We start from the raw sequence: 12,644 nt of genomic DNA on the forward strand, positions 1-12,644 counted from the left end.
AGAGCAAAGAAGAAAAAAACACAAAAAAAAAACAAAGACTCTTTGTTGGAAATGTGCTTTCCTGACAATGAATGATGTCATTCTGATACACGTGGTATTGAAGAGGAAGACCTACCCAAAAATTAGGTCATGACAAGGGTATTTTGATAAAAAGTCACAATTCCCACACCCTGAAACGATGTCATGTGGTGGGACTTTAGTCATTCTGCATACAATGCCAACAGGATGGTGGTTCAGTCTGGTTCCATGGATGCTGCAGTTATTTTGCAACATTTCAGAAATGCAGGCTGGTTAAAGTAGCTCCCTCAATTGTATGATCCAATCACAATGACTCACATCTGATTAACATGAGCGTGGTGGGGAAAAAAATACTGCAACTTGGTGATGAAACAGCTTGAAAGCTTCAGTACAAGTTTTAAGTTGTTATGAGATAATACATTAGGAAGCAAATGAAAATGTGACCCTCTATGATCTTTGATAAGGGGCTCCTTTAAAAAAACATGCAATTTTTCCCAATGCTGATGTAGTGACAGAGATCCAATCCAACACTTGCAACTCTTGCGAAACACCCCAACAACTCAACATTCGATCTTACCCATAGTTCTCGGACACCACCTCTCATGGTTCATTTTCAGTTTGGCCGTGCTGACAGACTCTAACGAGCTGTCCAAGGAGAGGGAGATTAGATTAAATGGAGACTACAGGGAACATGTTGTTCCTGGCTCACTTTCATGAACAGATTAATAAGACTGTCACAAAATGGCTGAAAGCCAATGAAAATCTAAATCATTCAATCTTACCAAGTTTGTTACACTTGCACTTCAAAGGCTTTTTTAAAAATCGGGAACAAAAGAAAATTAAGTTTAATGACATGATCAAATGGGACGGGTTTCTTCAATACAACTGTGTCATAATAATAAACAAGTACGGAAGTATCAAAAGTTTGTCTATAAAAACAGTTTAAATCTCTCATTTAATCCCAAACAGAATGCCGCTTGACATTCCTTATTTAAAGTTCTCAAAAATGTAAGTTCAACACATAAATGTATGCATGCGCAACAATGTTTGGTGTATTGACAAACTGTCTATGATGTATGTAAAGCACGTGTGTTGCTTTTGATGTGCCCCTGGTTTGAATAGTGTGTGTGTACTGGGATGAGGGATTCACAGTGTTCCACTGTGTCAGGATGCATTGTGTTAGTTTGGCTAAGACGTCACCACCTTCTTGTACTTTTTCTTCCATATTTAAATACAAACTGACAGAGGATTAAAATTCAACACTCTGAGTGACCCAAAGTGATCAAATACATACTAACCAAATGTATCAGAAAGTTGTCAATCTGTCAATTTTACTTTCTGTTTCAAGCATCAGGTATCCTGAGGTGAGTGAATATTTTGTCAGTAGTCAGAACTTTTGCACACTGTTGTAAATTTGTTATTGGGTCACTGCTGGAAAAAATGTGAGTTGCACTTCTTCACATGCTGTTACATGTGCTTCAAACATGGCATGTGGGAATCATGGTGTGGGAGTTTTTTTACAGGGTTACATGAGTGGAAAGGCAGTCCTGGAGTGTTATTTACCTAAAGTAGTGCTTTGTCCCACACCACTGAAATGCAATACAGAGACACAACAGTAAAAAGCGAGTATTACCAAGTTTTAGCTTGGGTTAAAAATCAAAGATCCAACCAGTCAGGGATGTGCACAGATAGACCCTAGGTGGGACTGGAGCACCTGCCCCTTTTCTTCTGTACAAAAAAGTGTCCTCCTAAAACAAATTTTTCTTCTTTATTTTATCTTTCACATTGTATCGCATGTGGCGAGGCAACATTTCTGGATTTAAAAGGCTATTTTATCAGTACACCACATTTTCTGTAAATTTGCCCCGATAAGAACATGTAGGCTACGTTGTATTTTCTATTTATGTGTGTGTAAAAATATGATGTGGACAGTGAATTTTAATATGTAAATAACTGATAATAACTTTTCATCAAATCTCAGGGCCTGTAGTTAGTCTCATTAATCTTAACGTTCCAAGAATATTTTCTGTCATATATCCCACTGGCCTCATGCAGATGTGTATGATACTACTTATGACCATAACCTCTGTTGTCGGTTTAATTTTGACAACAAATATTCTATAACTCTTTTTCTGAGCATAGATTAAAGCCGAATAGTCAGTAGTTACTGAAAATAATTCATGTGACCCATACCTGGTAAATTTGTCAGGGTAACCTGCTTTGTTACAAGGTAATATAGTGCAGATGATATTTAGTGATAAAAGTACAGAATGATGTAGTCAAAATAAATACCTTGTGCTCACTGTGCTAAAAAGAAATAAAAATAAGGGTAATGTAAGTTTTGAATTCGACCCAGAAATTTAGCTCAAAGGCTGGTTGTGAGTCACTAATCTAACCTTTAATCAACTTATAGTAAATATGTTGCTAATCTTACTATAATCTTAAGAACTTTGTAAAATGCACCTAAGACGCTACACTACAAAGGCAGCTGACAGCTCCATGCACTGGCGCTGCACAAGGTGCCCTTTTTTCACCTGCCCCCGCCCACCCCCCTTCCCCAAGATGTCTGTGCACGGCACTGCAACCTTCATTTTATGGAGCCCTCTTAATCCTTGTAGTGTCATTTGGTGAACTGGTTAAACACTCAAAAGTGAGAGGCAGGTTACACCTTGGAAAAGTTGCATCACAGGGGCCACATAGGGACACACTGGATGGACAACCATGCATGCAGAAAAGAGGCCACTTAACCTAACATGAACATTTTAGACTGTAAACGGAAGCCAAGAGAGTACCTGGAGAAATGTATTAAAAGAGGTAAAGAGGATTTAGTTGTTTAAAGTCCCAAAAAACAGCTGCATTGTTCCCTAGTAGGAAATAAGGGTGGACTAGATAAAGACAATCTAGTGGAGGTTGTTACATGTCCTCTGTATTTTTTTTCTCTACTGTAGCTGCTTGTAGATTAAAACATGACAGCAAATTATACTTTTTACAGGGAGACTGTAAGGCTGAGTACATACAGTGCCCTGAATAGCTTAGTAATTTTGAGCTTTTAATTATGCATTTAAACTTTTTTTGTAATGGGCTCATTAATACAACTAACAACTTCAATGGATTTTAACAGCAAGAATTGGTTGCACAAGCTTGCACTTTTTGTGGATTTACTTTAGCCTCCTTACTGTCACCCCCAAAATGCCAAGTCAGAAAATGCATTCTGTGAGGACACCGCTGTACTCATGACAGTTGAAGGGTTTTAATCCCAACAGGGACCAAATGATACTTACAGGTTCTAGGATATAGATACAACCCTGATATTCTGGTTAACGGGCCTGATTTGCAGAAAAACTACATGCAGTCAACAAGCTTATGGCTGGATATTTGACCCCTCTTATCAGAACTGGAGGAGTTTTACAAACTGACTTATTACTCTTCATGGACAGCTTTCATGAATGGACCATACATTTTCAACAGGGTCAAGGTTGGGGCCTTTGTAGAGACTGAATCCATTCATCCATAAACTTGCTATATCTAATCCACAACCCGTTTTGATGTGTGCACAGGATTGCTGTCGTTTCAGGACTCTCAACTGAGGCTACATTGCAACCAGCAGTTGATTTGAGATAAACTTTAAATTGGAGGTAGTTTTTCCCTGTTGCTCCTCACACCTTGTGGGATGCACCAGTTCCATTGGCAGCAAAACAGCCCCATACCATGATGCTACTGCCACCATGCTTGAATGCACCGTCTTCTTACATTTGAAAGCCTCATCTTTATTTGTGAAATCCTATTTATTGTCACTGCGGCCTGGAATCTCAATATTTGTCTCATCTTACCATAGAATCTTTCAACAAAAGGCATTCGACTTGTCCATGTGGGTGGCATTAAAGTTCAGTCTTGCTTGAAGGGTTTGATTTTGGAGCAGGGATTTATTTTCAGCACCCTCTCGGTTCATTTTAATGTAAAACTTGCTTCAGTGTGTTACTTGATTTCAAGGATCTTCAGGTTTATGTTTGGCTTGAGCCTTGGTGGTTCCTGGATTTTTGCTACAAGACATGTGTGGTCCAGTGGACGTTTATCCAAATATCAGTGGGTTGTATATATTTGAGGCTTTGGGAAATCCAAAGTCTAGTCAAACTTTAATTTTAGAAACCCAGTTCTTGTTTATAAATTTAGTGAAGATGTTATGTTACGATGTCAGCCTTAAAAAAAGATTCAAACGCATCACCCTGAAATTATTAACACATTTGGTCAAAAATCTAATAGTTAGGAATAGAACTAAACAATCCTTCTTGGTGGAAGCTAAAGAAGGCAACAAGGAAATCTATATTTGTGAACTGAAAGCTTACATGTACAATAACAGAATCAGGTTTAATCCCCAAGATGGGTCATACAACAAGAAATCTGACTTAGTTTTCTCTAAGCTCTCAATATACAAAAAAGGAAAATAGAAATCCTAACTAAATATGAAACTGGCTTAAATCGGAGGCAACCAGACTCTCGCTCAGTTTCTCTGACCACGTTTTGACATCTTTCCAGGAATTTTTGTCAATTGTGAGCTGCCTGGATAGGTGTTGAAATATTTTCAGAAAAGCGGAGCAAAGGTCCAGCCGCCTCCAATTTAAGCTTGTTTGCTGTTGCCATGACCAAAGGATGATTGGATTGGTGGAAATAAGCTGGGTAATGATCTGGGAACAATGACTGTCAATCGTTCATCAGCTTGACAGCCTGGTAGAAGAAAATGTCTCTGTTGTGGCTGTTTTTTTTTTTTTTTGTTTTTTTTTTTTGTAAAAGGGCTCTGTAGCTCTGACCTGAAGGTAGAAGTCAAAACAGATTGTGTGCAGGACACGTGTGGTCTGCAGAGATGTTAATCTGACACTGGCCTTTTACAGATCCTGGATGGAAGGAAAGGTAAGCCCTGAATAACCTTTTTGCAGACCTAATTGCCTGTTGTAGTCTTGACCTGTACAGTTTTGTGGAGGAATCACACACTATCTACATCTACATGGACAAAAATAATCTAAATAAAGGGCCGATCTGAATAAAAAAGCGTCATGTAAAGATATTTGTGATCGGACAGGAATTTTGTGATCGGATTAAGTACGATCAGAATGAAATTGTAATCAGAATGACAGGGGTGGTTTATGCCAATTGATAATCCGATCAACATGCATTTAAAACGCTTGTCAGGTAAAACAACTAAAGTCCAAAGCAAAAGCTAAACTTTCCAAAGAAAAAATAAATACATCACCTCAAATGAACACAAACAAATCTGTCAGTGTGTTAGTGGGAATCCAAAACTTTTGTTTTGCACAGTGATGTACGTTTGGGAGGGTTGAGTAGTTTTGTGTTTCACCCATCTCGAATTTGGAAATCATTTCCTATTTTAATAAAACAAAGATTGTGTTTTCATAAAAATTTCCACAACACCACCAAACTTTCAAGCTGTCCCACAGGACTCAGAACGCCTCATAGTAATTTATCGTGAAAAAATGAAAAAGACCAAGAAATCTCAGACAGCCACAAAAACACCACAGAACATGTATCACCGGATTACAATCATCACCACAGGAATTTCAATGCTAAAGCACCACAGCTACATTTATGTGGTCTTTTGCCAAAAGATATATATTTTTTTATTTTTTTGCAAAAAAAGATTTACAGACAAGGGAATTGGGGTTTAGAATTTCATTTTCCAAACACAGGAATGGCTGTCATGTCCAAAACTGATTAATGTGCATATTTTAGCATTCATAAAGAAAAATCCTAATGACATCATGCAACTTTTACTCAAACTCCTGTTCATCACAAAACTCTGAAGTTGAGCCAAATCAAAAAAGCTGTCTACTGTCCCCTTATAGTTATAAACAACTTAAAACTGATCACATGTTTGAAAGATCATTATAAATGTGGACTTATATCAGTATTTATGCATAAGAGCAAAATATATCCTGCTGCTTAATACACTTCCCAAATACTGTAATACTGCATCTAATTCGTCATAATGATTCTACTGCAATTTGCATGTAGACTCCTTGTTATTTATGTGGTAGTAGAAAAGTACTATTTAGCTGGGAGTTTCTATAGTAAACAGAACATTCATAATCATGTACATCTGGTTTTACTTTGGGGGCTTTTAACCCTGCTGAACTTGTTGAATCATCCATAACACATTCAGCTAAATGAGTGGAAAACAGAGACCCAGCAGGTGATTATCATCATAGGAATACGACCGGGCTGAACGTATGGGCGTTTCGTCTCTTGTGGTTTTTGTGTTTATTGATGTGAGTCTTTTTGGGTCAGAAATTATATATTCTTTTGCAACTCCGTCTTTGTGTGTTATTTTTTTTCTCTGATGTCTCACTATTTGTGATGACATACCAACCCAGAAATGTTAATTACTTACTTCTCATTTCCTGCATTTGTTGGACGCATGCTACAGAGGCACACAGGCCTAGTGACTCGAACAGATTTTTACTGTTTCAAAAAAAAGAAAAAAAAAAGAGCTTCCTCTAATACTTTCTAACGCATATCATGATCTGTGATTGGTTTAAAGGGGTTGCCATAGCAGCCTGATCCGGCATTGTGCTTTTTTCGGTCTCCCCTCTTCAGAGTCTGAGCCTCCGTCCCAAGGTCAGCCACAGCAAGGCACAAAAGTCTCAGTCATCTGCCAAACAGTGAAGGCGGCGGGTATTTCCAAACCGAGCTTGGCCCGTCTGTGCCCCAGCAGGAGCAAAGAGGGGAGACCACACAGCTGTTGGGCTCAGTCCAAACAACAGCTGTGCATCAGCCAGTTTAACAAAAATACTTAGGCCTCGCTTTATATACACAGCTTTTTACAAGTTGTAAAATGATAATGAACGTGCATTACAACCCTGTCTTCTGTCATTTCAAAATTTTGGTGTAAAAAAAAAAAAAATGTATTTAATTTGTTATGCGATGGTTGTTTTTAGAACATGGGGAAATCTTTCACATGAGCACCACCCCAAACATAAGAACATTACAGCCTTAGCCATGAAATAAATAGAGGCTAACTATGGGTAGAAAATAAAAAAAGTGACAAAAAACGCTACTCAGTTATTAATTGATTGATCAATAAATGTAGCAGCTGTTTATATACATCAAATAAAAGTACACATTACCTTTGTTATTCTCGCTGTCTGACGAAACAAACATTTTCTGTTTTAGATCATTCGGGCCGTGGTGTCCAAACGTTACGCCATGAAGGCCAAACCCGTAAATCTGAAAACGCTTCACAGCACAAATATATTTTCTTTAAATAACAACGTAAAAGCTATTTTTTTATCCCACAGTGAGGAAATTCGGATGTAACAGTGACAGAAAACATAATCAGAGTTACACACTAGATTAATAATATGAATAACAAGCTAATTTAAAGTTAAGTTCTGCAGCAGAAGGAGATGGACTTGCCAGTAAGGGGAAAAAAAGAAAATATTGTGAAATTATTGCTAATACAGCATATTCAGATAAGTTGAATAGCGGAAAGACAGCAGCTGATTTACAAAACGATGTGAGAAAAACTATGCAATATGTATGATTCCATTAGAAAACACCTCAGAGTAACTAAAGCATGAAAGTATTGTGAAAATTAGCAAAACAGTGAGAGTTTTGTAGAAAAGAGATCTGTAAATCTTCGTAGACTAGCACAATTGTGTTATTGTCGGTCAGACATACACTTTCCAGTTTTTTGGGGATTGATTGTTTTCTGTTTTTAGGGCTGTAATAATGTTTTTAGTCTTAGCTCAGCAGCAAGGATGGGATTTGGGTCACTCTTGATGTATTAATCAATGGGAGAGAGGACAGGAGCACCCAGATCTGCTTTGGAGTAAAGGTTTTTGTGGTTATATTTACTGCGGAAATAATTAGGAATAAAATTAAGACAAAGGCAGAATCCTTGTTTTTTTATTGATTTGCGGCCGGGAGCCATTTGAAAATCTGGAGTCTTTGTGCTGAAGATAGATCGCTGGATCAACAGGATAAAGTAAACTTTAGCAGTGTTTATCACATTGCACCCTTAAAGAAAATAGTTCTGGATATTTGCAACCTTTCTAAATGGTTTAGTCTTTATTCACGGTAGTGATCATGCCACATTGTGCTGTGTTTTTATTTTCCTCAAAATGGACACTTTTACGCCATTCTAAATGTTTTCAGCAAATAAAACATAAACCTGGCTAGTTGGTGTTTTTCAATTTCCAACCAGGTGCCCTCTGCTTCTGGGTTCATCATCTCATGTGTCATCATCTCTTTTAGCCCTGGCTTCTGTGTGTTTGTATTTAGTGTAAGTAATCTCAGATGTCAGGTATAACAAGAAGAAAGGTACTGGAAAATAAAGACGCAATGGCTTGTTGCTCCAAGTAGTTTCCTAAAACCTTTAGCTTCTGACTCACAAAATAAGAGTGGGGATTTCTTGGAACCACAGTAAGTTCGCTGAAGTGTACACTGCTAATGAGCCAATTAAACACAGACCTAGTAAAAAAAATCAAACTACCTTAACAATTATTATAATACTTTCTTGCAATTTGAATGCAAGACAGTTTTATGCTTTTGTTAGAATTTTATGCTTTTGTTAGAATTAATAAAAAAAAATTAATAATGTCGCTTTTATTGAATCCCATCACTTGTAACTGTTGATCCCGCTTTGGAAACAAGTGCTGTTTTGTTGTTGTGAATCCTGGAAAAATAATGAGAGAAATGTCTGCCTCTGCTGGCTGAAGTGCAACATTACCTCAACCAAGAACACGTTCTCAAGGGCAAAACAAAACGGCACCTTCGTTCATTTGATTGGTTGAAAAGAATTGCTCCCTGTTAGCTCATTGGACATCGACACCCTGACGTATAAGGAAGCGCACCGGAGAGAAACGTGATACCGGAGACAAACGTGGGTAAACAATTTAGCTTTTCCAGCCTAATGTCATTTTACCACTCGGCTCGTAGTAAAATAGAAACCTTAAACCCGTTGTTATTATTACAACCAGCGTTTCGTCGATATTAAAAGCTTTCCCCGCGGCTCTGTCAACAGCATGTGTACCAGGATGCTAACATAAGCTGCAAATGCTAACGGTTGTCCCAGCTGTCAACAAGCGCTGTGATCTTTACGTCCCTCTCCCTGATTAGTTAGAGCTAGAGGGACATACATCTAAATGTTTCGCATTGAAAGTGTGAAAAAATGAAGCTTTATCGGTATTTCCTTGTTGATGTTCTCAAACAAAGAAATTAAACACAACTCAAGATGTTGAGTGTAAATATAATGAAACTAATGTTCTGTTGCAACGCCACTATGTGGCGTAGGAGATCATTTTTAAGCTATTAAAACTTGATTATCAGCCTCATAATGAATCTGTTGTGCATATAATTGCCCCTCCTGCCAGTCCTCTGAATATAACACGGGTTTCTCTTCTTTGTATTTGATAGCTTTAGTATCCACTTGCACAATGGCAGCTTCAAGGGCAATGGGATCTTTGCGTCTGCCTCCGCTGCCCTCGGTGGGTGAGCTGATAAAACTGTACAACCTGCGAGCGGAGAAGCAGCTTTCCCAGAACTTTCTGCTGGACTTGAAGCTCACGGGTTAGTCTTCTGGATACCGTATTTCCAACTGTCTGCTTCTTGTGTTCTGAATGCACATCAGTCAGTCTTTATTGACCGAGCACGTTTTATACACAAAGGCTATACGGAATATTTTGCACAAGAGAAAAACTGAGACTCTTAAGGAGAGAGACACGCAATCTTGGAAGCAAATCTCCTGAAATCCTGTCAAGAGCTTGAAAATCCGATCACAAATCGTAACATGACTGAACGGATGTGAACTGCAGTCTAGATTTAATTCAAACAACTGGTGTAAAAGTATTAATCACAACAATACGATGTATTATAATTTAAAACAATACGAAGTGGTTTATCTACACTTACAATAAAAGTCTCAAGGACGTTTTTCTGTTTGCAGCCCTGCATGTTTTAGATGTTTCCCTGCTTTAACACACCTGGTTCAGAATCAGCCATCAAGTGAAACCAGTTGTGTTGAAGCAGGGAACCATCTAAAGCCTGGAGGGCAGTGTGCTCTCGAGGACAAGGGGAAAATTAATGTTCATTTCCGTGAGGTGGTCTGTGCTTATATGTTGTGTCATGCAAAGGATTGTGGGATTCCTTATAGCTCCTTAGCGCTGGTAAGGGCCATTGCTAGGTCCCTATGCTAAAGTAGACGTGAGAAGAAGCTTACAGGCTCCTTTTCCTACCTCCTTCCTTACTGACTGCACTATTCGGACAGCACTTATCATGGCAACTTCTAAAGCACTTCTGCTTTGGCTAAAGCGTCCTTACCCAAAAGACGTTTTCAGGCGCAGCCCCAGCTTTTTAGTTTAGTAATTTATTTATTTTTAAATCTATTTTATTTAAAAAAATAAACATTTTTGGTATGTTTATTCATTTTGGTGTCATGCTGTCACACATAATGACTTTATTCTATTGGCCTCATTCATCAATCTCAGTGACCTATACTCTCCAGTTTTGGTCAGGAGCTGACTGCTGTGTAGATTAATCAATCAGATCAGTGCATTTGACAAAAAACACTCTGGTTCTTCATACGCAATGTTGCACAGGTGCTAAAAAATAAGTGTTTTTTTTTTTAATATGCTGAATCAACATTTTAAATTCGTCTTTTCAATATGTGTTTATAAATGTCATTCATGACTTTACATTTATTTATTTTACATGTAGTTAAAATATTGTAGAAATCATTGTGGAGTGATTCATCTTTTTAATATACTGCAGCACTTTTAGCCTTTCATGTATTTTTGAGGGTAATTGTGATAGCTCTCCTAAAGTGACTGACTCCGTGTTTTTTTTGTTGTTTTTTTTTGCAATCTTTGAGACCCACGGCAGTAATATGATTATAAGTGATGAAGTGCAGGTCGAATCCGCTCTCTCGTCCTTTGGCAAGGTGGTTGTTAGATTAATGCGCACTTCATCAGACAGAGGCTTAGTGCTATTGAAGCATTGGTTGGTATCAATCTCAATTTAGAGGCTCAAGACGCTGATAAAGACGTGATTAAAGGGGGTATGGTTTGTATTTGCAGGACCTGAATCATCTGAAGTAGTTAAATGTGCATACTGATGTGTTAAAAAAAAAAAAAAAATTGAATCGTTGCCTTCAATGTTTCCAGACAAGATAGTTCGCCAGGCCGGCAGTTTAAGGGGTGCCCACGTCTGTGAGGTGGGTCCTGGTCCTGGTGGGCTCACCCGCTCCATTCTCAATGCGGAAGCGGCAGATGTGCTCGTCGTGGAGAAGGATTCACGCTTCATCCCTGGACTGAAGGTAAATTAAACAACCAGAGTTGTTTTGGGCCGCTTACAGAGAGATTGTTTGCTGAGCGGGTCCTGTGGAAGTTGTTGACGATGCTGTTTTCTCAGCTGCTGTCTGAGGCGGCACCAGGCCGCCTAAGGATTGTTCACGGAGACATACTCAACTACAGGATGGATCGAGGATTCCCTGCAGGTATCTCGAAGCCTTGGGAGGAAGGTGAGAGGAACGAAACGACAGCAGGTGTGACGTGAATCTGAGTGGAATACGTTTTAATGGTTAAAATGTTTGCTTTCTTCAAAGAGCCTCCGAACCTTCACATCATCGGGAACCTGCCGTTCAGTGTCTCAACGCCGCTCATCATCAAGTGGCTGGAAAACATGGCGGACAGGACGGGTCCGTTCAGCTTTGGACGCACCCGACTCACCCTCACATTCCAGAAAGAGGTGGCAGAGGTGGGTGGACGCAGGCTGTGGTTTCTCATGGTATCAAAAATGGGGGAAAAATAACAAAACTAGCATAAAATTAACAGTTAACATAATGCTAATGGATATTAGCTTTCCATTAATATCACAGAATACAGCTTTATATGAGCAGCCAGCTTCTGTCTCTGTTAATCTTTTTCTTATTTATCCATTTTTCTGTCTCTCGTTTTATGTTTCTGTCTATCACGTGTTTTATACATGGTTATATTTTGAAAGCCACCTGCCTCTCTTCCTTCCTACTTCTTGATTGTATAAAAATCTCTTTAAATCTAGATCTGCCAGAGTTTAGAATGTTTTTGAGCACAACTTAATTCAGTTTTGCCACTGGTCCGATCCAGAACGGCGATAGGTTTGCATACAGACAGCTGGTGGATCGGCTGGTCCACTGGTGTGGTCAGAACCAGCCGGAGCATAACCCTCTCAAGACAGTGGAGATGATGGTGAATTCTGGAGAACACCCCCTGCTCCGCCTCCACCACGCTGCCTGAGATGGTCCTCGCACATACATGTTTGGAAGAAGGCCCAGCAGAGACTTCACTTCCTGCTCCAACTTGTCTCCTACACTGCCATTATTCAGTCTGTTTTGTGTTTGTCCATCACTGCGGGGTTTGGCTCATTTGGCTCAACTACAACAAACAATCAGGTCTATCTATCTATCTATCTATCTATCTATCTATAGCAATATTAATTCAATAAAAGTAATATGACCTATTTGAATATACATTACCTTCTATGGTTACTTCTATGTTTTTTTTTTTTTGAATTTTATGTGTTTTGTTTTTTAAAGCAAATATTTCCAAAATCTGATGTTGGAGGAGTTTTATAAACTTGGC

At 38.7% G+C, this 12,644-nt stretch overlaps 1 protein-coding gene across 2 annotated transcripts in view; it reads left to right on the forward strand.

The window, feature by feature from the left end:
• The first annotated feature begins 8,801 nt into the window (after positions 1–8,801).
• Positions 8,802–12,644, forward strand: part of tfb1m (transcription factor B1, mitochondrial) — a 41,716-nt gene continuing 37,873 nt past the window's right edge. Inside the window, exons 1-5 of one of the 2 annotated variants that reach the window (XM_012862104.3) lie at positions 8,802–8,911; positions 9,445–9,597; positions 11,190–11,341; positions 11,437–11,545; positions 11,630–11,781. In XM_012862104.3, the coding sequence (XP_012717558.2) occupies positions 9,465–9,597; positions 11,190–11,341; positions 11,437–11,545; positions 11,630–11,781 (546 nt within the window). In that variant the 5' untranslated portion in view covers positions 8,802–8,911; positions 9,445–9,464. Of the gene's footprint in view, positions 8,916–9,444; positions 9,598–11,189; positions 11,342–11,436; positions 11,546–11,629; positions 11,782–12,644 lie in introns of both variants that reach the window. The other variant, XM_012862105.3, reaches the window with a different exon arrangement.

This window comes from Fundulus heteroclitus, chromosome 19 (assembly GCF_011125445.2).
Source record: "Fundulus heteroclitus isolate FHET01 chromosome 19, MU-UCD_Fhet_4.1, whole genome shotgun sequence".
Lineage (NCBI taxonomy): Eukaryota > Metazoa > Chordata > Actinopteri > Cyprinodontiformes > Fundulidae > Fundulus > Fundulus heteroclitus.